Source organism: Pleuronectes platessa, chromosome 6 (genome assembly GCF_947347685.1).
Source record: "Pleuronectes platessa chromosome 6, fPlePla1.1, whole genome shotgun sequence".
NCBI classification, from domain to species: Eukaryota; Metazoa; Chordata; class Actinopteri; order Pleuronectiformes; family Pleuronectidae; genus Pleuronectes; species Pleuronectes platessa.
Genome location: NC_070631.1, coordinates 6,742,947 through 6,770,076, shown reverse-complemented (window position 1 = coordinate 6,770,076; position 27,130 = coordinate 6,742,947). Strand labels below are relative to the sequence as shown.

Below are 27,130 nucleotides of genomic sequence, written 5' to 3'. Positions count from 1 at the left end.
GTATCATTAGAGATTCTTCACCATCAGATTTGCATTTGGCTTTGATCTCCAACAGACTGTATATTCTGTCTTGTCCATATTTTTTTTACATTGTGATACTGAGACGTTGACGTCAGTAAATCATGGATCACAACGACTGAATGAATCGATGCTCTGACCTTATTACACTGTTCAGTTAAATGAACGGTTAATTTCTCCTCGTGCATCATCATTATCTTCATCACTCATTACAAAAATGATTTTCTTTTCATCCTGTGTAGGCATCAACAGATATTGGCACATTATTGATAGCTTGGCATTCAGCTGCATTTCGGTGATATTTAATCTTTTTTTTTCTGTGCCACCCCAAAAAAAAAAGCACTTTTTCAAACTGCACAGACAATAAAGACCTGTGAGTGAGCGGGGAGCCGGTCCACCCTCATCACACAGAGACATTATCGGGGGCAGCGGGAAATTTCTTTTTTATTAAATGGAGCTCACAAAAATATGACCACGCTGACTTGTGTTAAAAGAGCGCGGAGTAGCTGTTAAAGCTCCCGCTTTCTAGCTCGCTGTGATGCCCCACTGTGCCATTATTAAAAGTGTCACCATTTTAATGGACTCACCAAAGAGCAGATTGCTTGGACCCCCCCCCCCCTCTTTACCACTGCCTCATATGATGAACTTTTTGGAAATGACTCACACACATGAAGCTACCGTTAAATCAATACGGTCCCTTATAGAACACGGTGCTAAATACACCACATTTGTACGTTGCATGACATGAGTAGAGATTCAGCACTGCGGGTGATGTACAACATAATTACACCATCTTACAGTGACACTTTACACTATTACACTTCTTATGAAACAAGGTGCAGTAATGGTTTTCATTATCGTGAGGGGACAGGATCATTAAGGAGCCTGGGTGTAATCCTCCAGCCTAACCCCAAAAATGAGCTGATGGATTTGTCTTGACATTAAGATTCTTATTTGACTGAAAAGGAACTTAATTGAGGAGGGGCATTTGCTCCCCACTGTTAGCGTAGTGAACAAGCCCGGCCCAGAAGGCTCTTATGAGATAAAGTCCCAAACGCTCGAGCTGACGGAATCAACGCTGACATTTCAGCATGTGCGCAGCTTAAATATCATGCCACAAGACATTTCCCAGACCAGTGACTCCAAACGTTAGAAGGGGGCGGAGAATGGTCTTAAATGGATTTCATGCCACAAGCGCTTTCATTTCAGGCTGGGTCTATAACAGCCAAGAGTGCCGTTTCATCGCCTCTCTACCTAGCCAAGGGAGGCGGGATAATGAGCACCAGACCTACTTCAGAGTGTCAGAGTGGAGATGAGCGGTTTTCATTATGTTTCCAGTCTCCAACTTTGAAAAATCACCCATGTGAGCCGGGAAATATGAACGTAGTAAATGTATTCATGACAAAAATCCAGATGGCAAGTGTTGATTATCAGGCACAGGGAGAGAATTTTTTTTATCTAATTTTAGTGTAGAGTCTGGGATCTTCATTAAAGATTTAGGGACGAAGTCGGCTGTATAACCACATAAAAGTCAAACCACCAGAGGCCTTTCAGCTCCGTGTGCCGAGTCCTGTCCTCGATCTACTCAACTGACAACCTGTCAGAGGCTCACATCATCTGAGCCTTTACTTTGTAATGTTTCTGATCACCCAGATATCTCTCTCTCTGTCTCACACACACACACACACACACACACACACACACACACACAAACACACATCGTTGACTGACACCAACTTGCTGATTATGTCATTATTGCAGCACCTCTGTTGACAGTTGCACATCGTTACACCACAGGGAAAACAACAGGTCTATTAAACAGCTTTCGAACCCAATGTTATTCACAGTCTTTCCTCTCCCTACGTCCGTTTCCTCTTTAATACGACAACTATAGCACAATCTTTCACACAAAAGAAACAAGTGGATTTAATATGGAGGAGGATTTTTTTACACAGACGATAGGGTTTAAGTGAGCAAATGAAAAACAACTCCCAGACTCCATCTTTCCCTCCCTGCACGTGCATACAGGATACAGACTGATGCAGTACATGCTGTTTCATGCTCCAGGATCCAGAGGCAGCTGGATTTCTCTGATTATGATGCCTCAGTTGATTCAAGCCTGCTCTCCAAGCGCTGGACTGAATCCGAGCTCGTAGGAGAAGCGACACACAATCACCAGATCCTTCTCTTATTAAAATATACACTCAAAAAAGTTCTCCCCGAAAAGTAAAAGTCCTGCATTCAAAGCGTTACTTGAATGTATGAAATGCAAGTTGTCAAAATACAGAAAACGGTCCCCTTGAGTGTTATTATTATTAATGATGCATTAATGTTTGAGCAGCATTTTACTGCTGTAGGTCAAAGCGGATACAATTTCATTATATACATTTCAATCTTTAACATAACTGATAATATTCATTAGATTGTAGGTTTATATATACACATGTTTTAATCTCTACTTATATAGATTATTATTTTTTACCAGATCATTGTAGGTTCTGTATCTTAAATCTTAATCTTATTCATTCCACCACTAACAGGTGTAATATCAGACTTTCATTGATTTACAATGAGAGTTTCAGTGATGGTTTGGTTCGATATTAAAAAGGTGGAGCCAATTTGATTAACTACTCATATTTGTATCTATGCCAATATCAAACTTTATAACATAATTGTTGGTTTTGGAATCAAGATCTTAAACCTTCAAAGCTCTTAATAACTTTTAACTGTCACATAAAGTCAAAAGTATTTCCCTGCGTAATACAGTGGAGTAGAAGTAGCCTATATCATGGCAGCAAATTGAAATACTCAAGTGTTGTACAGTTAACTTCCATGGGTTTACAAGTTGTACAAAGACAAGATGGAGATGGAGTTGCAGTGAAGGGTTGCTTAGATGTTAAAATGGGAAAAATGAGATGCAGTTGCTAAATGACAGAAGATAAATAAAAGTCACATGCACAACAAAATGCGAAGTTAAGTCCGGTACCTCTGGTTGAGCAGGGCCAGCAGCTCCCCTGCGTGGTACAGGTCATTGCGCATGACGCGGCTGAAGCGGAACGCGTTCAGGTTGCAGAAAGTGACCGAGGGGAACGTCATGATCGGGGTCGCGATCTCGTCCAGCTTGGTGACATGCGGGTACTCCAGGTAGAAGTGGATCCGGTCCACGCACACGTACAGCAGGAAGGTGAGGGAGCCCAGGAAGAACACGAGCCACAGGCAGCGTTTGATGCAGAAGCGCTCGTACGTGAAGATGTGAGAGATCCCGTGCAGGGTCGAGCTGTGCGCAAAAACTTCAATGGGTGGAGGTCGATTCGAGTCCAGCTCCTCGGTTTCTACTTTGAGATCCATCGTCTCTGTGCAACGCGCTCGAAAACAGGCTTAAAAAACACTCACTGCTCGGGGAGATTCATTCACCTGTGGCGCAAAGTGCCATGATCCAGCCGGACAGGTGCGCAGACAGCCAGTGCTTCGTCGCCATCTCTCATGCACACTGCGAGAGAAACATGTCCGGGAGCCGTCGCTCTTCCAAAAAGTCAGACGAGTGGGAATTGCGAGCGAAAGTGACACATTTGACCGATGCGTGCACGCACAAGCTGGAGGACTCTTCCTGCGTCAAGTCGTCCAAACCGAGGTCCATCCCCACTGCGCTGCAGAGAGACGCTGTGCAGGTTCGCAGTCAAAGCAAAACAAGCAAGAAGAAGAAGGGAGTGTTTCAGCGGACTGAGAATCCGCTGGTCGGGCTGAAGTCCCGAGGAGCCAGCATCATCCCCTGCATGCACGCCAACAAGAGGAGAAGAGGAGGAGAGGAGGAGAAGAGGAGAAATCCTTCTGACACTTGAGCCCGTTTATCAGGAGTTCCTCTGCAGCTCCACCGCACGCACACCACGTCTCTGTCACTCACTGATCCTCCTCAGCTCAGAGCAACGTGTGTGAGAGTCGGACTGGTGCTTTTATTCTGCTCGGTGCTGAGTCGTGAGCTCCTGTGTGTGGGTGTGTATGTGTGGGTGGCTGTGTGTGGGAGTGTGTGTGTGAGTGTGTGTGGGTGTGTGGGAGTGTGTGCGTGGATGTGTGTGTGTGTGTGTGTGTGGCAGCAGCAATGGACGAGGGGAGAGAGAGTGGAAGCTGCTGCTGTTCATCAACTGTGAGTTCTATTACCTGGATAGAGGACAACTGCAAACAAACGCAAAGTTAACCTATGAGCATTGAAACAATTTAAGTAATTATTGCAATATAATTTTCATCAATAGCAATATCACAAAAGTTTTAAAACATATCGATCTACCGCAGATCAACTGAATCTTTAGTTTATTTTTCAAGTATTTGGCATCCTCTGCTCAAGAAGAAGAGTTGAGTGAAATTTATCATGATCATTACAGACTGATTAATACATTTATATATATATATATGATTATTGGCTGTATTACTGCCCAGCACTAATCTAAACAGACGATATCAAGAGCGGAAAACTGCACAAGACATTAAACTGGACATCACCTCCATAAAGCCAGGGGTCACACATGAGGCTGAGGGGTTAGAGGACAAGACATCCTGGCATTCACATAATGTTATTATTGAAGCTCTGGATCCCTCCTTTCCCATAATGTAACTTGTTAACATCTTCCAACCAAATTCATGACGTCACGTCCTCTCCACTAGCTCCTGTAGCTCAATATTTTTTCCTCAGTCTTTTTGGGGGGAAAATAGAAGTCTGTTATTCTGCATTGTTTTGTATTCACCCCATTGCTTCCAATGGAAAATAAAACTTAATTTAAGTTGGCCAAGTTAAACAATAAATACCTAGTGGACATACGACAGCCACCATTACAGTGCTCTTATCATTTTCAGGCTTCTTCCCGCCATGGTCTTTGTATAAAGAAGAGTGGCGTGTTTACACTTCTTCTCATACAATGAAGCTACAATATCCTGGATACAGGTGCTGCCATCTTGTGCTTTTGAGTCTGTGCAGTGTTGATGTGGTGTGGAGCCACAATATCAAGGTCCCGAAGTAAAAACACAAAATAATCAGTTTAATATTTGTTATAGTACACTCACAGAAAATCATTTAAGAAGCTTGAAATATATTACAAGTTGTTTTCTGTCATTACTAAGGAGCCCAGTTATGGATTTGTAATCGTCATTAAAGAGCGGTAATGTGCAAACAATGTTTCGCTCGTCAAACTTAAAATGACTTTGCCTATAAACTTGAGTTATGAAGCCTGAATGTGTTGTGAGCAGAGGTGAAGGTGTCTCGACTGCAACTTCTCAAAACAAAGTCATTATCAGGCAGAGAAAAAAAAAGAAAGATTATTGATGATACTGTCTTTGTCATGTTTAGATTGGACCATGAATAAACAATGACATTTAGTCCCCAGCTGGATACTGGCAGGAAGAATGGATCTGGCAGCGCAACAAGGCTGAATCAAGCTTTGCTAATATGACAAAATATTTATTAGTTGTCATAAAAGATTCATTACCCACCTTGAGTGAATCAACTAGAAGAAAAAAAACGTGACATTAAAAGTCCTTGTACATTCGCCACTGTACCCAGAGGCTGTTTTCTTTCCTCCCACATCCAACACAGAGCTCTAACTAATGCAGATGTGTGTGCACAAGCTGTACAATTCGAATTTTTGAAAGCAAAGTTGTGTATATGTCTATATATGACTGTATGTTGTTATATGTATGTATAGAATTGTGTTTCTCTGAAATGAAGCGTCTTTTTCTTATTATCTGAATAAATCCTCCAACAGTACTGTAACAAACATTCATGATATGGTGATTAATGAGTTACAAGGTGATAACACAACTATCAAGAGATGCAAACTGCACACAAAAAATCCAATGATTGCACAAAGGGAAACAATCATCACTGAGACGCACAAAGGGCTCATAAAAGCGACTCAAAGCAACGACAACAGATACTAAAATGATCACAAAGAGTTGTGAACTGCCTGAAGAGACTCGTTAGGCCACAAAGATACAAAATGGCCAATAAATGACATAAAATGACCATAAACACACATACCTACACAGAGATGCAAAACAAATTGCCCTTAAGACACAAAACAGCCACAAAGCAACTGAAAATGACAACAAATTACACTAAAATGTCTACTAACAAAAAAGCAACCAAGAGATTTGAATGACAACAAAGTCAAAAATGACTATTACCTGATATAAAATGACAACAGATAGATCCAAAGTGATCACAAGACACACAACTATCGACGGAGATGCATAACAAATGCAAAGGGAGGCAAAAGTAATACAAAGTAATAGTTTGCACCGAACAGGGGCCGGGGTTGAAACTGTTGCCTTGCAAACACTAAAATTCTACATTTAACCAAAAAAGTTTTGTTAAGTAAGTTTACTTTTGCTCGTTTTTAAGGCAATATGACGGTGATAAATATTTTGATAATCCCAAAACTCTGGTTGCGGAAGGGCTCATATATCATCTCCAACCCGGCTCACCTCATTTCACACTTCTCCCCTCTGACACACACACAACTGAAAAACAGCTTCTTATTCAAAACTGTAGAACACTGCTGAACCACACAAACTCTACACACACAAATACACACACACACACACACACACACAAGCACTGAACACTCCATCTCGCAATCATGTAATCACTCAGGTATGCTGATATTATTCATATGCAGCTGATTATTTGATTATTGTTCATTTGCACACTGCAGGTCCACTGAATTATGCCTTGTTTTGTATTTATGTATTTTAATTTAATTTTGTACTTGTACGTCGCTTGTCATGCTGTTTATTTTTGGTACAACCAAGAAGCAGATCAATCAGATAAGCAGGTATAGATGTTGGATTTATTCAATCAAATAAAACATCAGACTTATAGTTCAGTGGACATGTGGCAGACAGATCAACTAAAAGTCAAAAAAAGGCAAAGAACCAATCCGAGAAACAACATAGACCAGAACTCAAACTGTAACAAATCCAACTTTTAAAGAAACCAGCTAAACTAACACATTATGAAAATGTTCTTAAAGGAAACAGGAAAGACTAAACTCAGGTGGGATCCATTAGAACAGGTGCAGGCAATCACAGGAACAGGGAAACCCCACACAGAGACAGGAAGTAAAGCAAGTGAGAGTCGATTTAAAAACAAGATTACATACAAATATTTAAATTTCAAAGATTTGAAGACACAAATCAAAAGTCAAGTCATAAAAGCTAATATCCAAAAGTCTAAAGTCGTATCTGTGTGTGTGTTTGTGTGTGTGTGTGTATCCATCATTCATTAAATACAGATCATTATAATGATTGCTGTCCGTGGTGCTGATGCGCTGCGTTTCCCTTCCAGGCCTCCGGGGGCAACAGAGGGCGCTTGCAGCTACATCTTTCTATGAGCAGAAGAAGGAAGTGAACCATGTGAGCGTCAGCAGTGAAAACATGGCGGCGTCTTGCAGAGCTGCTCGTCTGTGTCTCCTGGTCGGACGCACCGTGTCCTTCCTGCCGGTCAGGAGGACTGTCAGTCTGCCGGAGAGGAGGTGCTTCGTCTCCACCTCCACCCGCAGCAGTGAGTTCATGTTAACGTGTGAAAACAAACAGGGGGTGTTAGCTGTTAGCTGTTAGCTCGAGAGGCTGCAGCTCAGAGGTCAGTGTCCCAGCAGGGGCACCAGGTGAGGGGTGTTTGGTTGATTTATAGGCGTCACCCCGTTTAATCCCGCCTCTTCTGCCACAACAATAAAGTCTGTACTGACACTGGAGATGTATATTTACTTTGTGAGATTTAGCTTTTCTTTATTTCAGCAGAATAAAACAAAAACAAACAAGTTTCCTATGGAGGAGAAACTTTTTAGACCTTTTAAACAGACAAAATATTTACTCCAGTACTGTCTTTACTAAGTAAACAAAGTACTTGTACATGAGTCCATTTGATGCTACTTTATGCCTGTACTGTACAATATTTCTGAGAACTAATGTACTTTTATTACAGCTTTGGTTGATGTCACATAAGTTAGTAAATTACATGACACCGTTTAAAATCACACCGATGGTTCCCAGCCTTTTTATTTTGCGTTATTATTGAGTCTTGCTGTAAAAAATATTTAATTTGAATCACTGATCAAGGCTTGAAGCTGTAATTGTTTACACAAAATGCCAAGATTAAAGGAAAGTCAAAAATAACTTTTTTACTTTTTCCTCTCCAATCTACAATTCTGTGACGATCAGGAACCATAGGATTTAAAATGTAAAGTAGTTAAATATACATCTGTAAAAATGTTGCCTCAGCTTCACACTTTCAAATTCACCATTTGTTGTGTTGTGGAAATGAAAAGTTGAAGTTAAACGTTTGAACACTGCTTCTTCAAATCCTAGGTTTGGCTGATGTCTGATTTTCTTTCCTGTCCAGAGTATTCTTGTCAAGTTCATCTTGTAACCGCTGCTTTTGGTTTTTGATAAAATCTAAATCCTGCGGGAACGACTGATTTGCAGATGTTTTTTAAAAGAGAGATTTAAGCAGGAAAAGCACATGTGGAAGTGACGACTAAGAAGTGATACAGTCTTTAATTTAATCTGAGACCAGTGTTAATTCAACATTTCTTAGTTGGGGTCCACTTGTTGACTCCAATAAGACTTTCGTTATTACATTTTAAACTCATTAAGTAATCAGATATTCCTCTTTTTGTGGTTCATTCTCTGTAGATCTGCAGTTCAAGCTTGATGAGAGAACAGCCCACAGCAGTCTGGACCTCTTCAAGAAAGACACTGGCATCATCTACCGCATCCTGGGCCTGGACCCCACCAAAGTGCCAGACAACCCGGAGCGTTTCCGGGACTGGGCTGTCGTCTTCGGCGACGAGAAGATCAGCAGCGGACGACACTACTGGGAGGTGACGGTCAAAAAGTCCCAAGAGTTTCGTCTGGGTGTGGCCGAGGCGTTGATGTCCCGGGACGACTGCGTGGGCACCGACAGCTCCTCCTGGGTGTTCAGCTACGCTCAGCGCAAGTGGTGTGCCATGACCAGCAATAAGATGGTCCCCGTGACCATTGTAGGAAAGCCGGACCGTGTAGGCATTCTGCTAGACTACGAAGCGGGGCTCCTGGCGCTGGTGGACATCGGGAAGCCCAGGATCATTCACAGTTTCAGGGGAAAGTTCAAGGGTCCTCTGTGCCCCGCGTTCGGACTTTGGGACGGGGAGCTGCTCACGCACTCTGGCCTGGAGGAGCCTGATGGCCTGAAGTGAGGCTGGAAAACCTGTGATGGCGATGCTTCTGATGTAGTTGGCTGGGTTCAGTACAATGACAGCACCTATTACAACGCAATCTTTAATGCAGGAAAGAAAGCAATATCGTCCCTCGGGAATCATTCAGCGCTTAATGTGATGGTTACTTTTCTTTCGGCCATTTTCATAACTAAGACTCTTAATAGGTCAAAGTGCACTCGTAAAGTATTTAGACCTCTTCATTCCAACATATGCTAAAATAATGCAACATGTATATTTTCCTACATATCAATCTATACTTTCTACGGAAATTATACAATGAATTGGATTTTAGCCAAAGGCCTTTATAGAAATCTCTTTTTAGAAAAAAGTGAAGGGGTCTGAATTTTTCTGTTTGCAATATTGTTGCATACTGTACTTGACATAACATGTCATCCAGCCTCAGGCAATCATATCACAGAAGCTGTTTTTGTGTGTACCTCATATATTACCTCAGACTAACCGACATGAAAAGGATGTGTGCTTGTTTTGGGGAACACTAACTGCCAAGCTGTCATTTGTGAATGCTTTGTGTTCAGACCATTTCAAATCCCCAAAAACCTGCACGAAGCCTCATATTCATACTGTGTATTATTTTATATAAATAAAGTCACTGAAACTACTTTCACAATCCCTTTTATTTACAGCAGGAAAATACATATTTACAGCGACAGAATAAAGCTCATGTCATGCTGAGGAATCATCTCTTTGCTGCAGTTAAGTTACTGTGAATAAAATGCGCTCATTGCAGATGATTCAACTGTATAATATGTTTTTAGCACAAGACTTGGTTATGTGCTAAAAATGTTTTTCAATTTTGCTTTTTTCAAAAACTTATTACTTCAAACTCAACTGTGTCCAGTTGGAAATACTCATTTGCACAGATTATAATTTAATTATACATTTTGCAATAAAACAAACTCACAATGCATGTTGTAAGAATGATTCATCCAGGAAGAAAACAACTGACACAAACACGACGAGGTATCAGCAGTGAGTAGACGGGCCTGTGAGCCTCAATGAGCTGTCAGCAAATACCCTGATAACCTGATGTTTCGGTGTTGAGGCACAAACGCGACTGAATCACCTCATGTTGAGGTAGAAGAATTGAGAAAACTTTAGGAATATCTATACACATATTGCACAAGATGCAGGGCCAGAAATCCCTCAATTAAATAAAAAATGAAACAAAATAAAGCCCACAAATAAGCAAAAAATATTTTTTCATATTTACATCAGAAGCTAAGGTAAAGGTTTTCATCGGCATTCGTTAATTAGCAGGATTGTGTAAAAATAACAGGACGGTTTTCCACAAAACTTGGATTAAGGATGCTGTATGAGTCAGGGAGGAATCAAGAACTAGTGAAGTTTTATGTGGTCTCATAAGGGAACTGTTGGGTCTTGGTGGAGGTGTGAGTGCCATTCTAGCTATTATTGCACCGTGACAAATCATAGAGTGATTTGATATTACATTACACGTCATTTAGCTGACGCTTTTGTCCAAAGCGACTTACATTTTTTTAGTACACTCAACATTTATGAGGGGCCATTTAGGGGTTCAGTATCTTGCAAAGGACACTTCGGCATGCAGATGGGGAAGAGTGGGGATTGAACCGGCAACACTCTTGTTGGAGAACGCCCACTCTACCCCCCAGGCCACACCGCCCTTCAAATACTATAAGATATAATCTTTTATGGCAACACATTGCATGTGTGTTCGCTGATTAACATTGTTGACCAATCCCCGAGTCAGCAGCAATGCACGAGGGAATTTAATTCTGCATCTTTTCAACAGTCCAAAGGAGATAAACACACTCATTCATGACTTCCCTCTCTCATCCTGTTCTTTCACTCCTCATAGGTGCGTAATAAACTGGATTTGCATAACAAGCCCTTATGATCCCCCGTGGTTTACACAATGCTCTTCAGCGTATCCAGTGTAGTCTTCTGCTCCTCTGCTTCACAAGGGGCGTCTGCGTCAGGGCAAACACGCTGGTACTCTTGCAAGACTGAGACAATGACATCATGGCCAAACTGCAGGGCATCGTCCAGGGGCGTGTTCCCCCATCTGATAAACACAATGGAATATGGAGATGAGCAGTTTGTTATAGTTAGTATTATGGAGATGGACACATTTACTACCGTTTGAAAAATCTAAAATCTGGTGAATTTGTTTATATTCAAAATGCCTACCTGTCTTTCATGTGGGGGTTGACTTTACATATTTCAGTCAGGAAAAGTATAGCTTCCAAATGACCTGAGAGAAAAAGAAGTGGGCAATCTCACATTCAAGCAGGAACAGGCAACTGTCACATTATCTAAGCCGAGATCATCGAAGAACGAGTGAACTACTAATAGAGTGTCACCTTCAGCTGCAGCGATGTGGAGCGCCGTGCGAGAGTCGTAGTCCCTCTGCTCCATGTTCACAGCTGAAAGGGCAAACCTGTGGGGACGACAGGGGAGCAGAGGGAACACGGAGGGAAAAGGTTAACTCGAGCGGTGGCAAGGTGTCGGGAAACTGATCTGAGAACTGACGAGTATCTGTGCAATTACATCAGCGAAGAACATGCTGAAGCAATAATTCAGCTCGTAAAGGTTCTACAAGAACACCGGAGAAGTGTTTGCCTGTGTTGAGATGATTAACTCTGCAATATGTCAATCTAAAGAAAAAATAAAACTTCTCATTCTTAAACTTTAGTTCTGAAGAGGTAATAAAATGTTGGAATGTTTTGTTGATCAGTTACTGCAGCAGAAAAATGTTGTCCAGCAAGATGAAGAATGAAAGTCAGTGTTTGTGAATTACCTCCTGAGAGCTGTGACGTCTCCACTGTACGCTGCAAACATCAGTTTCACCACCGACTTGTTCTAACAGATCAAAAGGAAAATATTACTGCACGAAGAAGAACTAATTCTGAAAGTTTTCACGTAAACATTTTAGTCTAAATCCGAGAATCTACATTCGTGGCCCCGAACTTACTGGATCATCATCCGATCTTCTTCTGGGGTCGTGTTTCTTAGTGAAGTGCCTCAGGTTGTCGTAATTGTGGAAGTTGAAGTATGACACCAGATCCTGGTGAAGTTACAATCAAACGAGATTAAGTATTTGAAACATGCAGGTACAGATAAATTCAATAGAGACATTAGTGTCACTGGGATGATGGCTGCCCACCTGACAGAAGTGAATTCCACGAACACTGTTCCCAAGACGGTCCAGCGGGGGGGACCAACACATCATACCCATGACGTTGGGGACCACCAGCACCACAGCACCTGAAACTCCAGATTTAGCCGGCAAGCCCACCTGAACAAGAGGGACAAGCAGAGTGTGTGAGCGCCTGGAGATATAAGGGAAACCATTCTTTTAAACACATCGCTGAATTCCCCAGTGACTCACATGGAAAGCAAACTGTCCTGAGAAGTCGTACATGCCACAGGAATGCATGAGACTCAGGGTGTTGCGAACCGCTTCAGCGCTCAGCACACGCTCGCCTGTGATTGGACAGATACCGCCATTGGCCAGTGTGGCAGCCATGACACTTCCTGACTCGCAGGTCACCTCAATGGAGCACAACTGGAAGGGAAAAGTGAAAAGCATATTTTGAAGCAATACTTGAAGCTTTTTTGCTTTTGTTGTCAGACATGATGCATAAAAAACAGGCAGATATGGGTCAGGGGCTAAGGTTAATGTTTACGTCGAACTCCACAGATTTCAACTACAACTGGCTTTAGAGTTTGGACCCAACCAGTCTCATGTAAAGAGTCAAGGACGCTGGTGGTGCTGTGGTGACGGGGGGGGGGGGGGGGGGGGGGGGGGTTTTCTTGGCACACTTTGCTGAACACCGATCAATCATGGTTTGAACGTCACAGCCTCTCTGAGTGTTGTTGCTGACCACAGGCTTCCCTTTATTGGCCCCAGTTAACAATCTTCTAGTGGCTGTTTCCAGCAGGATAATAATGCACCAAGTCACAAATCAAAAGTCGTGACTGTCAGAAAATATATGATGCAGTGACGTCAAGATGGAGCAGAGGCTCAGAGCAATGTTTCCAACGTGTTCCAGAATCAATGGCATGGAGAACTAAGGCTGAGAGCCATGATAAGTATGAAGTTCCTATTATAGTGTTGATTTGAGCTAATGCCGTTATCTGATTGGTCGTTTTTTGTTGTCAGACATTGCAACAAGCTTGAAATTGATTATGGCTCAAAAAAAACTCAGTTGATCTGAAGACATGTCAGATAAATCCTGATTTCGCACTTAAAATACTGTCGAACAAATACAGGTTAATGTGCTGAGAAAGGTTCAGGATAAAAAGGTTTATTACTGCATAGACTTTAAATCATGGAAACTTTAGTAAAAAAATACACTTGCAAAGATCTTCAAACTGATTTTTTAAGAAACATAAATCTAAAGGACCTGCAGATTCGCCTTTAAATAGAGTTATCACACAGAACATTACCCAGCAAGCAATTCATCACATGCAAGTACAGCCAAAAAGTATATTTTCAAAATGAGCAGTGATGATGTATTCATGCCTGTGAAACACACAAAATGTGGCAGCTGAACAGACAACTCTGCCTCTGTGATGTTTCCAGGGGACACTGAAATGGGGACAGAGCTGCGACTGAGCCACGGAGCAGCTGGAGACCACTGCACAGCTGGATGCTGTTTACATTCTGCATAAAAGCTCAGTAATTAATGTGTCATATCTTATTTGCTCAGTGTTAAAGCTAGAAGAGATATGATCTGTGGCAGGGTGCAATAACTTCATGAAATCCTGCTGTCCCCGTGTTGTCTCACCTGAAAGTAGAAGTCGAGGGCTGCAGTCATGTCTGCATTGTCAGGAAAGCACTGCAAACACAAGAGCTCGTGATTAGAGTCAGCTTAGATTGAGCCTCTTCAGATTTTCTCTGAAAACCTGAGCACTGAGCAAATGATTGTAATTAAATACAAACCAAAGAAGAAGCCCTCACCCTTTTCTCTTTGAGGTAATAACCGATTGCATAATTCCTGTCACCGGTCTCCCTCTCAGACTGGAAACTGCAGGAAGACACCATGGTATGAAAAAGCTACATTTGATGAGGACAGGGCAGGTTGCATCTCCTGAAGCGTGGTACTCACGTTGCATTGCTGAAGCCCACATACTCTGTGCCGGCCATGCTTTTCAAGAAGTCCATCACCTACAGTAAGGATCGTATTTACACGTGGTTCAGTGGGGACTTCAAACCAACGAGTGGCGTCAAGTGTTAAAAATGAAAAGCTTTTACTTACATGGTCGAACCTCTCGGCTTTATTTGAATTAGGCTGTGAACAGAAGGAGGATAATGTTATTTTCTTATGCCAGTTTTTAGTACGTGAAGAGACGGCGATCTCCTACAGATGGCAGTGTTTGAGTATTTGAGGACACTGAGGTATTTGGTCCGATCTCGTGTGGGCGTTGATGTGTGATGTGTACATGACGCCTTTATGACTGTTTCCATGTGGCAATGGGCTCACTGTGGCCTGCGGGCTGTTTATGGCCATGCTTGGATTTCACAGACCGGTAAGGGATCATTACCAAGCTGTGGAGTTACCAAACAGGGACGGTGGTCACATTCATATTTAATGACTCGACCCATAAAGGGGAAATATGATGTCGAACATTAGCGTGAAGTGAAGGATACGACCGGAGGTTAAACCCCGGGACCAATAAATGAGTCTCTCCAGAAAATGTCACTCTTGTGCTCTCTGCAATCTGTTGATTTTAAATAAAACATGTGACATTTAAACTTTCGGAGTCGCAGCTGTTTTAACTGGTGCATGAATATTGAAGATTTATCACCTTTGCATGTAAAATATCAATCTTTAAGGCAACAGCACTTCTCAGAGAACATGTAAATATAGAAAATGTGCCGACATAGCTCCCGAGTCCAGAATACAAAAGGTACGGTGGCTAATACACCTTCTACTCTGAGGGCTGTCATTGGTCAGAGGTTCACAAACGCCCCTGATGTCAGGAACCAAACACACACTCCCTCCGTCACTGCTGAACCTGACCTACATGTGATAAGAGGTCAGTTCAGTCACACACCACCATATATAGCCACCCCTTCTCACTGGAATTTGAACACAGAATCAACAAGGGCCCCAAAACCATGATTACAATTTTTAAAACCAGAACGATCGCAGCCTTGTCAGATGTTTCTTCAGACTGGGGCCTGACCCACAATTGCTATTTGCTCGCAGTGTTTACACAGAAAATGCAAATAGTGGACTCATCACGTTTCACTATGTTGTTTGCAGCCAAATTTTCGATAAATATGGGTTACAGGCAGGGGTGGATCCAGGGGTGGGACAAGGGGGGCATGGGCCCTAGTTGAAATCTGATTGGCCACTTTCTAACAGCAGTAGCAGCAGCTGCAGGTGGACTTATTTAATGAGGTGTGGGTTTAAAAACAATCCATGACACGTTACCTCCTGAGATGCCTTTGTCATTCTTTTGCTCTCCTACAGATTGATGATCAACTTCGTCATATATTTTGTGTGCAGAGGAAAATTCAGGTTTGTCGAAGTGTCGAATATATTCACATAGTAAGAGCCAACTAGGCTTAAGACTTTACCTTCATTAAAGAGCTGATGACGATAGCTCCAGCATTCACCATCGGGTTGTGTGGTTTATCTGCACAAGAAAAGACATGTCATCACTGATCGTAGCAATAAACAGCTGATGTTATAGAGAATTCATGAGGAAGACATAGAGTAACTTTAGTAAATAAACTAAAGAGATGCAGATAAAGGTGATAAAATGGTTCACAATCTGGCAAGAAGTTTATCTTTTGATGCAACTTTTGAAGGTTTTTTCTTACAATACCAATAACCCGAAACTAATAAAATCCCAGATAACGAACCAAAGTTTCCAAGATTTCTCTATAACCGTTTTTTTTCTTGTTTTATACAAAACCAGAATTTGTCTTATGTACACTTTATTAATATGCTTGTTTTTGTGTAAATGGGGCAACTGGAGTATAGTACACTTACCTTCATCATTTAGTGACAGTTTGTTGAACTTGAATCCACTGGGCTCTTTGCCGACATACTGGTGAACGTGGTCACTCCCGAGCTCGTGCACAGCGATGGCGTACTCCAGGGGCTTCACACAGGACTGCAGACAGAAGGGAACCTTGGTGTCACCCACCGAGTGTCTGCATTGCATGAGGATGTGATGGAGATGCATGGAAACAAGATTTTAAAATGGAGGTAGGTTAGTGAGATGTTAGTGACGATGAATGATTTCAGAATGGGAACACTGATGTGAACATGAGATGTTCACTGTACCTCTGACCGTCGATGGTGCACAGGGCCACACCCCAGAGATCAGCGCTGAACTTAGCCAGCTGAGGAATGTAATCAGCTACCTGCGAAAAGCCAAATGAATGTCAAATGCAAATGAGTGAGGGATTAACAGTGAACCAGCGAGCACTGACTGAGCGTGCGTGCTACTTACTTGTCCTCCCTCCTGCCGCTGAGCGCTGTCGTAAAGCTTGTTAATCTCCTGGGTGAACTCTTGAAAGTTGGGGATGATGAACTTCTTTTTGAAGGCCTTAGTGAGCAGCATGATGTTGTTCACCACAAACCTACAAAAACACACATGTGCCTTCTGTAATTGAACTGATATCACGAGGTGAGACATACAATGATTTATGGACAGATTCTGCAATTAGTGTTTGAATTCATTCCTTTATTCATTCTGTTTATTATGGTCCACATATTCAATTTCCAAAATGAATTTTAGCTTTGCTGATAAATAAATAATATATATTGAGTTTTACTTAAGTTTAGTGATGACTTTCGCAGTTTCCCTTCCACTGTATGTATAAGTTGTACAAAATGTTTACAATATAAACTTGTATCATCGGCAAATAAAACTAATTTCAACAGAGTAGACACCATGTGAATATCATAAATATGCAATATAAACAACCTGGGTCCTAACACAGAACTTTGTGGCACCCCAGAAGTGACCTTTAACAATTCAGAGTCAACATTGTCTATATGTACACATTAATACCTACAATATCTTCAACATAATATCATAGCTTACCAGTTTCCACATGCCGCTAAGTGGTAAATTATGTTTATTTTCTGATTTGGTAAAGGCTTTCAAATGATGAATTTAAGCCAAGAACCACGTTCAAGATACAATTGAAGTGTGAAGACTGAATAATTTACAATGAGATTAAATAATTACATGAAAATAGCCTCCTAACCTGATAACATTGAATTACAGCTACATTTGTCTGAATACGTTTGGGTAAATTACTTTTTGGTGACTTTGGAAGTGAGAAGAAGAAAATACAAGGCACAGCCATTACAACGGTCTTCCAACATTAATGCACACGGCTTTGTATTTACTCAAATAATCGCCTAAGATTTGCATTGCAAAAGGTTTGGCCCCATAACAACCTCCAGTGGCCACTTGTACAACTTCTGAAGTTGGGCAACAAACAAAGTCAGCGCTAAGTGACCTTTTACTTTGACAGCTGCATGGGGGTAGAATTATTTTCCCTTGAGACCGTGTGAGAACCAGTGGCACAGGAGCAGTTGCAGCAATAGACAGAGGAATGAGTTCTCGTACGTAAATTCCAGGTGCTGATATCAATCAGTCAGGAAAGTGAAGCTGAAAAGAGCTGAAGCTTTCGGAACAATCCTCACAGTCGCCCAACCCGAATATCTCTGGAAACCTGTGTGTGGATCTGAACCTGGCTGCGTGTGCCAGACAGCCTAAAAATATCCCAGAACCTGGAGTGAAGTGGCGAGTGGGCGAACACTCCCACAGCAAGAATGGAAAGACTCTTAGCCGCTGTTTCATAACATGCGTGCAAGCCATGATATCTGCCACAGGGGAGTTCACAGGACCGACTTAGTGGTGCAACGGCTACAATTAATATTACATCTTTTGTTCTATTTTCAAAGAAACATATGAAACATTAACATTTGAAGCCAGGCTCTTTATCTTTCTAATGACTCTTTCTAAGAATCTTTCTAATAAAATAAATAAAATACATAATTTGCCTGGGGATGCCTGAACGTTTCTATGACACGTTTGTTATTATTTATTATAGAAACAGCAGCTTAATCCAACAATGCGTCACATAACTTCAGCTTCTTGGACTCAGAACTGTTTGTGTTACCAAAACTATATCCTGTTACATAAACTACATGTGTAAATATGTATTTACAACAATAGTTAACTCTTCAATGGGCTTTCATCGTTTGTTTTCATAACATTGGATTCAAAGTGACTAAAAGGTTAGATGAACACTCCTGCTTACATCAGCTGTTTGTAATCCTCATAATAGATTTTAATTGCTGTAATTGATCAGTGCCGGATGCTCTCAGGGGAAGGAATGCATGTTCTGCCACAGCGAGACGGAGCTAAAATATCTGGCCCGCAGTCCTCACTAATCCATGGCGATAGTAGCGTGAGGTTTTGGGACATGACGAGAGGAGAGTGGTGAGAGTATGCATAATTCATATGGGTCATTTCCTCAAAAAAAAAAAAAATGAAGATACTCCCCTCTATATTTAGTACTGTATTTATAGTGAGCACTCTTGAGGAATATTTAACCTCACAAATGTCGGGAAAAACAAGAAAAGAAGGGGAAGACGGCGAATTAGTTTGGATGAGGAGAAGCAGTCTGTGTAACTCTCCGGGCCGAATGATGACTGAGTGATAACTTTTGTCATTTTAGGGAATTATACTGTTTGGACACCAAGAGACCCCCCCCCCCCCGATCTGTTGAGTCAACTTGTGTTATTGCCAGGGCCTGGAGCTGGACCAGAGCGATGCCCTTTCTCCGAGAGCCCCAGTGACCCCTCAAACGCCGCTGCTTTGGTTGGCAAGGGTGCGTGTGAACGTGTGCACCTGTCACCGCCAGTCTCCTGGACCCAAATAGAGATGACCACAGATAACCTCATAACAACAAAATAACGTTTCGACAGACCCTTCATTTCACTTTGTCCCTCAAATCAATCCCCTAGTTTTTCTCCATGATCCGAATAATCACCTTCTGAAGAGCTTCTTGTCCATCATGACGGGACCGAGGGAGTCACGTGAGTGCTGTCGCATCTGTTTGACGCAGTCACGCAGCCGAGGGTCGGAGGTCAACAGACCAGTTTTTCTCAAAGCCTGCAGAGGAGGGAAACAAGGTTTGAGAAAAAATGTATACAGGGCGGAAGGAGGATCAATGAGGCGTTATCAAAGCCGTGCACAGTGTTTGTGTAATGTCAATTTACAAGATATTAAATTTAGATGAAATCTAAGTGATTTTAATGACATATGCTTTCCCACATGACTCGTCACTGGAATGGCTCCCACTAGCCACTCGACAGCCCGGCAGTGACAGTATGAACCACGTGCGTCTATTTCGGGGACAACATGTGCGCGACCCTCCTGACCAGAGAGGCCCCAGGCTCTCAGCTGACATCTGTTGGTGAGGGATTCTTAACCTGGGGCCAGGAAATCAGGAAGTTGTGCCTGAGCTCATGCACGACACTTCATTTAGAAACTTATCCTTCAACTGACCGTCAGTAAAACACATTGTTGCATCTTAGAAACACACGTCGATATAATGAATTGTTAGATGAGACTGGAACAATTGGTTTTCTGTGATACTGAATATCTTTCTTTAATGACACAAATGTTTTTTTTGACCAAACAAATGAAAATGATTAACTCAGCTCCCCTGCCAGTCTCAGCATCTCCATCTAAACTATCATAAGATCATAATTGGGATAAAAGTTCCTATATGAATGTAAACGAGACTGAGAAGTAAAATGTGTTGTTTTCTACGGTGGCCCCTGAGGTGCAAAACACAACAATAAACCACAAAGAACAACTCTCTCGCCTATCCCTGATTGGATGGAGACACTGCCCATGTGTTTTGTTCTTGTGTATTGCACTTCAGGGCCACCGTAGCTTCCTGTGCAAATCAGTGTGTTTCCACAACATTCGGAAATAACATGTACTTTTCATGATACAGGTACTTTGACCGAGGAATACTGACTAACATGTTAACCGTCCATGTCCTGCTCCATTCACCTCTTCAAACACGTCTGGTCATGCGTGGTGTAACACTGAGCGACCTGTGTTGACACACGTCCCTTCTAATGCATGCTCCTTTTGAAAATCAGTAACCACAGACACCCAGGTCACCAGATGTCCACATCTGCGTCTTTCTTTTTTTGATATGAGTCCAAAAGGCTGCATCACATGAAACTAAACGATGGAGTGATGTTTGCAGCAGGTTGTTAGTAATCACAGATCTGACAAACAGCACTGAGTGTCCTGTTCTTCTGAAATACTGTATGTACAATGTTCTGACACCTCTTGTAAGACTATAAAATTATAAATAGCTGTGGTAAAGGTTCACAGAGGCTTGGCAACGTGTGTGCGTGCATGTGTTTGACCCCCATACCTTAGTCACTAAGTAAGTCTTTGATTTTGCCGTTTAAACAAAACACTTTTAACTTCAAGCACGTTGTTGTGTTATTGAAATTAAAGCCCAGACAAAGTTTAAACTAAGGTGTGAAAAACGCAATGCCTGTAACGGTGATTACGTCAACCCTCAGTGTCACACCCACAGCATCATTACATAAGGTCTATAGATACACTTTAAACTTGACCCTACATCCTGCTGGTTACACTCTGCATGTCTGTTGTGGGATCCTATTCCCCTTCCAAAGTTGCTTTTCCAGAAACACAACAGCGCTGCAGGGGAGAGAGTGTGTGTTGTGTTTAAAGATTGTATGACGATCCGGGGGAGTGTGAAGGTGCTGTTGACTCACAGAGATAAACTGGGGGAGGGGGATCATCTCTTTGCCTTCAGTGATGGTGTAGAACAGCAGGTCCTCCATGCTGGACATCAACCTACTTCTGCTAAAGGAAAACAAATAGAAATAAACAAGACCTTGTGAACTTTACATTTGGGCCATTTCCAGAGTTTTTGAAGTAAGAACCAGGAAAAGTGCGTCACTGAAAGTAAAAAATGTGGCAAAGGTCAGCCCGGGCTAATAACCTCTTCTTTAAATGATGTCAGTGTGTGAGAGAATCAATAACCTCAATGTCATGATCATAGTGTTACAATACAAATACAGAGGTCTTATCATCAGGAGTTTTTCTTCTGACATCTTTACAACTTGGTTCCAGCAAACTCTGAAACTGTATTTTGATTTATTCATTAGGAATTCTATGTCAACAAAACATATGAAAACAAAGAGGCATCTGCAGGTAGATGATCTGCTCCTGTCCTGTGTATTCACACTACTGATCATGCCATGTGTGTCTGTTATGAATGTAATGCTGTTGTTTGTAGGGACATGCTCTTCTCACTGCTGCAACATTCACATCTTTTCTACTGTTGTGTCAGTCAGCATTCACATAACAAATACGTGTGTTACCATTAAAACAGACATTTCATTAAGTAAGTAGCAGAGAAAAGGAAAAGGAAACGCTTCATGTTTGACTAATCATTTGCTGATAAATAAATAAATTCAGCCTGCATCCAGAAGAGGCCTTTTAATAATGCATGCGCCTCATAAATCATCACTTTTCTCAGTTTTGTTTTACGGCAATATTCTTGAGACATTATGCAGAGCAATAATAGAAAAAATATTTTGGATAATTAATGTTGATTTATTCGTTTCGCCGTCTACTGTGACCTACTTGGAGTGTCCTTGATCCACATCAGGGCCCTTCTGCTGATGAAAGGCTCTGTGGGTGTGGGGTGATGCTGCGACCCAGCAGGGGAGAGGAACAGGTTGCTGCGTCCGGGACAGAACAATGTTGTCAGCTCCGGCTCTGGCGGAGATCCCTGCATTTTTAAACAGCTGCAAGATTCCCGGGTTAGCTGTTCTCAGACTTTTCAGCCAGTGCATTGTGGTGAGGACGTCTCAACGTTTAATAATTCAAAGAGGTTGTTTTTGTCCCGTCCGCCCTCTGTAATTGTGTTTGGAGAGTTTTTTGTTGACCGGTGCCCCTTGGTCCTCTGAGCTTTAATAGCTGCTGCTGTCTTACACACTGGATCAAGTACAGGCTGTTGCTCGGGGGCGGTGCCGTGACACAGGCAGCACGTTGGCTCGGACGGTGGGGGTCAACAGACCTCACCGTCTGTTATCTGTCAGAGATATAGTCCTCCAGTGGTGGAGACTTGCAGTGGATCACAAGCAAGGATGAACAAATGTCACTACAGGATGAGATTTGACATGAATTACACTGTAGTGTTCAATGTGCCAAAGATTGAGATTAACGCTAAAATACATTTTTTGAAAAACCTTCAGTTTTATTGAACTGTTCCAATAGAAATTAGTCAATTACTGTAAAAAGTGTCATTATTTGTCTTGTGTATACTTTCCATGTATATTTAATTAATTATGTATTTTTCTGTCTACTTTAAAGACTCTGAGGCTTTGGAACTACCAACCTGAGAAAATACAACAGGCTGATCAGTTGTGTCCTTTGAATCCAAGCTCAGAAGAAACCTTTATCACAGCCTAATGCATTAACTGATTTGACCTATTATTCTAAAGCATGATCATCTTAAACTTAATTTACTTAATTTCTGTAAAATTGGGAATGTTTTTATTCTTTTAACATCTGTGTTTTTCGTTGTCTTTTATTTGTGAAGCACTTTGTGACATTGTTTAGAGAAGTGCTATGCAAATAAAGATATAATTTGTGTTGCTGTTGATAGAAATCCTGAGTGATCTTTATCAGTCATTTGTTAGATTTAACATGTTAATGCTTTTAAAAAGTTTTTCTTCATGTCCCATCAGGTAAGTAAAAATAAAATACTCAGGGGTGTCACTACAGAGTCTGTTTGCACTGTTGTGAGATGGCGACCTCCCCTGGTGAGCTCCCCACACTAACACACTGAAACCTTGCACCCTTGTCCTCTAGGTGGCGCACTAACTCCAGGACCCTCTTCTCAGACACATCACAGTCATGTGTTGGAGATCCTTCCTCTCCAGAGCGTGGTTTTCTGCAGGTGGGAGGAGGGTGAGCAGGTTTCCTGGTGCTTCAAACACAATCTATCGTATAATTTGTGATTCTTTTGAATGTGAGCTGCGGCTTCCTGTCTTTGATGCCGAGCGAGATGCTTGCTTGTTGAGCACCTAGACATCTCCTGCTCCTCAGTGAGACAATGAGCGACTGTGATGGAGCAGTCAGGGGACCGAGCTCCAGGAAACCAGGTGGAAATCTGAATAATTATTCTTTTTTGGTCTACTTTTTTTAGATACTTCTCATTTACCTCCTGCTCTTTTCAATCCAGTTCTAATGAAGACAGTTTAAATAATCGGAAAATGGTCAAGGAACCTGATGATAAGCTTCGGTTTCACTCACGCTACACATTCACATTCTACGTCTCTCCAGCTTGCAGCCTGTGTCGTCCCCCCCCCCCCCCCCTTGCGGACTCTACCTGATGACATGATACTATCTCCATTAGCAAACAGACGAGGGCCTCGCAGGTTCCCTCTGCATTTTCGAGGCATGTGACTCCTCCAGAGGGGAGCATGCTAACCCATGGCCTCTCCGAGCTACCTCAGCCATTTGTAGCTTCTCTGTTTTCAGGGAGAAAATGTTTTCCATTCCTGGGCCAATGAATGCCACCTTTGTCCCTTCATCCTCCATCTTGTGTGAGAAAGCCCCCCTCGCTGCATTCAGCGAGCCTGCACAAACTTAACCTCTTCCCCCCTCCACCTCACACAGGAAAAGAAACATACCGGGCCTGGTGCTTTGATTCAGGCTCAGTAATCTGGAGGTCTGGATAAAGCCCTGGCTTAGAGGCCGCTTTGGACGGCCAGTTTCAGGGACCTGAGGAAGACTGGAGGAATGTGACAGAGACAGTGTGTTAATCAGGAAAGTGCTACTGCCTGGGATCATTGAATCTGAGACTGGTCACCTGGTTAACTGCGTCTAAGAATGTGAAAAGAAAGAGATGAGCAAAGATGAACATAAAATCCCTCTTTACTCAAAGTGAATTTAGTTCCAGTGGTTTGTATTAGAAATGTTATTATAATGAACACAGTAGGAGAAGTGTATTAGTGCTAGAGCCGTTTAAAGCACATTCATTATCCTCATTATCAGCCTGCCCACATTACACCAACATTACTCTGCCATTTTCATATAATCTCTCTTACTTCTCCTCTCTTACTCCTCTCAGAATAACACATACCACTCACTGAATACCTAGAACATTTAGATTTACCAATTTGCTTCAAATGTCACTGCCTTCGTGGTAATAATTCGATTTTAAGTAGAGGTATGGAATAAGAAGAGTAGAAAAAAGCTCCAGATCAGAGCCGTTAAAATGCGTTTGGCGATTTAATGCATCGTTTACTGCTTCTCTCCAATGAATGGATAAAGAACTATTATCCCTGTGCCACCCAGGGTGAACGGAATCCATCACACACTCTCACACACATACACACAAATGCATGCACACACTATCAATCAATCTATCTATCTATCTGTCTGCCTATTCTCCCCTTTCTCTCTCTCTCCATCTATTGATCAGAGGTTAAGATTTTCTCTTACTCATGAACCCAGATTGAGTTGGAGGTTTTGGTCCCAGTGATGATTTCCTGTGTCAGTACTGAAGTGATTCCTCTCTACAGTCTAATGAGGGACAAGCCCCACACACTCTCCTCACTCTGTGCAGAAGTACATCTTTGTCCGCTCGGATTTAGACAACCGGTTATTCTCCAAATGCACTGACCTTTTAGTGTGAACGTTTTTCTGCTGCAGCGGAGGAATGATGATGAGACTTTAGAGCTACATCAATTTTACATGACCTAAAATCGCTCTTCTTTTCGTTCACAGGCCTGTCAGCCTGAGATGTACTTTTATTTTAATGCGAATATCCTTACAACATGGCAAATGTTGATCATCAAGAAGTCATATTTACACCAATGCTACACTGACACCTGTTATTTCTGATTCATAAGCTACACATCAACCTCTCACGTGCAACTGATCCTCTGAAATCCCAACTCAGGATGGGAAAGCTGACAAAGAAAAGCTTCACCAGATGAAAGTTGAGCCGAGTTGAGGAGACAACTTTAAAACTCCTGGGACGTCCTAACCTGGCCTCCTGCACAGAGGATGAACTCTTTGGATTTGGGTCTCTTCCCATGAATCTGCCCACAAAGTCAAATTTTACATTTTCTGCTCTGATGAAAATAGCAAAAGTTGTTTCCACATGTTTTTTTTAATCCAACAACCAATTTAGCTTTCAGGTGTGTGGTGAGTATACTGTCCTCATGGGGCCTCTAGCACGGTTATTTAGTCTTGTTGCATTAGAAATAAAATCATTTCTTGAATTAAGCTTTTATTCCTTTTGTAACTTTTTTAAAGGATGCACTTCACGTGTGTTGTAGCCACTCGCCCCTGATGTGTCCTCTCATGATTCCCTTTTACCAGAGACATCTAAACCAGTCATCTGTTCATGAGGGACGGGACGCATTGGGAGACGCTCATCTGTCCTGTCCTGTCTGGTCTCTACCCTCTGGTCACCAGTCTGTGTGAACACAAGAGGACCCTCATCCAGCCCCTCTGCTGAGGCCACTGTGCCGAAACCTGGACACCCTCTAGACCCCTGGAGCCTCTGTGCACCCGTACAGTCGTGAAAGATCAGCCTCCCCCGCTTACACACACACACTCACACACATACACACACACACACACACCTCCCTCCTTCCGTCACTGCCATCTCCTTCCCTTCCTACCGTCAAATCAACACACCCCCTCCTCCTCCTTCATCCTCCGAGCTTCCACACCCTTCCTCGCCCACCAACCCCCATCCTCACCACGCAGCTATCCCACTGCCCTGCCATCTCGCAGCATTCCGCAGGCCGTGCACACAGAGGCCTATTGTGTGTGCCGGCAGACGGCCGAAAGGCAGCATACAGTGCGGGCTGCAGCAGAGAGGGAGGATGTGTGGAGCTGTACATTGTGCGACCGCTGTACGTCGATGGAGATCGGACATTGCTGCTGTGGCAGATAAATGTGGAATGATTGCTCCTGATGATGAAAATGCCGGCTTTGATTTCTTCTGTGTTTCCATCAAAGCTGCTTCAGGGGACCAGCATCTTCAGCTGATCCTTGCAGTCTCCTTTTTTAATAAATCTATCGTTTAAAGACCTGTTAATTTAGAATTTAAAGGCCACACTGTTCAACGTTACTGTACAAATGCAGTTGTGATTAAAGCCCCTTCCAGCAGAACTGCCACTTCATCTTTCTTTATGTGACACGATGAATTGACCCGACACAGCAAACTACAGTGTTAGCACCACTTGTTCTCTTCTTATTGTAAGAATTCAGATTATTGATTCAGTGGCTGTTTAAATTCTTGAAATGTTTTTGTCGCCGGACTCGTCAGCATCATCGCTGCTCAGGTTGTCCTGCTAAACGTGAAATGACTCAAACCAGAAGCTCCTGCTGAACCCAGCATCTACTTTCTCCAGAGTCAAATACTGGAGAGGGTTTCTTCTAATTTCTGCCCTAAACATAACTCCAGTGCAGGCGAGAGCTGAGATGGTGGTTTGAAATCTTTCTTTCCTGTATGTGGAATGAGGGTGGGGGGGTCTGTCTGGAAGGTCGTGACCCTGGAATGACTGTGCCTCCCCTCACCACAAAGACCCCCTTTCAAGCTCACTCACCTGTTGCTATCTACTGCGGAGGAAAATGATAAAGATTACACAAGACATTTCACAATAGATTATTCTATCCTATGTGTGTCATTTAGTCCGGAATGTAGCAATGAAGGTGAATACAGTTGGTGCCACGAGGGACTGGACAATCAAACTGCATATCGGTAATAAGCAGTAGTAAATAGTAAG

The 27,130-nt window shown here is 42.4% G+C and overlaps 3 protein-coding genes across 4 annotated transcripts in view; 1 reads left to right on the top strand and 2 right to left on the bottom strand.

The window, feature by feature from the left end:
- Positions 1-3,366, bottom strand: part of LOC128442935 (acid-sensing ion channel 1) — a 41,819-nt gene extending 38,453 nt beyond the window's left edge. Inside the window, exon 1 of the mRNA XM_053425580.1 lies at positions 3,005-3,366. Coding sequence (XP_053281555.1) covers positions 3,005-3,366 — 362 coding nt within the window. The remainder of the gene's footprint in view (positions 1-3,004) is intronic.
- A 4,050-nt stretch (positions 3,367-7,416) lies between these two features.
- Positions 7,417-9,880, top strand: spryd4 (SPRY domain containing 4). The gene is made up of 2 exons (XM_053425376.1): positions 7,417-7,567; positions 8,698-9,880. Exons 1-2 carry the CDS (start codon positions 7,441-7,443, stop codon positions 9,237-9,239), a joined length of 669 nt encoding a protein of 222 aa, XP_053281351.1. The 5' UTR covers positions 7,417-7,440; the 3' UTR covers positions 9,240-9,880.
- Positions 9,878-22,345, bottom strand: LOC128442798 (glutaminase kidney isoform, mitochondrial). 2 transcript variants are annotated; one of them, XM_053425374.1, is made up of 18 exons: positions 21,957-22,345; positions 21,080-21,170; positions 19,300-19,421; positions 16,737-16,866; positions 16,568-16,647; positions 16,271-16,434; positions 15,853-15,911; positions 14,525-14,557; positions 14,375-14,433; positions 14,227-14,293; positions 14,054-14,104; positions 12,652-12,828; positions 12,427-12,558; positions 12,235-12,327; positions 12,061-12,122; positions 11,624-11,700; positions 11,451-11,514; positions 9,878-11,325 (listed from the first exon to the last, which is right to left on the bottom strand). In XM_053425374.1, the coding sequence occupies exons 1-18, from the start codon at positions 22,166-22,168 to the stop codon at positions 11,169-11,171; spliced, it is 1,830 nt and encodes a 609-aa protein (XP_053281349.1). In that variant the 5' UTR covers positions 22,169-22,345; the 3' UTR covers positions 9,878-11,168. The 2 variants fall into 2 exon arrangements, with proteins under 2 accessions (XP_053281349.1, XP_053281350.1); XM_053425375.1 differs by having other exon boundaries at positions 21,080-21,167.
- Positions 22,346-27,130: the final 4,785 nt, after the last annotated feature.

Bases quoted from the DNA above. Each gene is read 5' to 3' on its own strand.
- spryd4 (XM_053425376.1), top strand. From the start codon at position 7,441: ATGGCGGCGTCTTGCAGAGCTGCTCGTCTGTGTCTCCTGGTCGGACGC. The intron at 7,568-8,697 runs GTGAGTTCATGT...CATTCTCTGTAG, and splicing joins CTCCACCTCCACCCGCAGCA to ATCTGCAGTTCAAGCTTGAT.
- LOC128442798 (XM_053425374.1), bottom strand. From the start codon at position 22,168: ATGCACTGGCTGAAAAGTCTGAGAACAGCTAACCCGGGAATCTTGCAG. The intron at 11,701-12,060 runs GTAATTCACAAA...TCGTCCCCACAG, and splicing joins GACGTCACAGCTCTCAGGAG to GTTTGCCCTTTCAGCTGTGA. The intron at 11,326-11,450 runs GTAGGCATTTTG...TGTGTTTATCAG, and splicing joins AACCCCCACATGAAAGACAG to ATGGGGGAACACGCCCCTGG.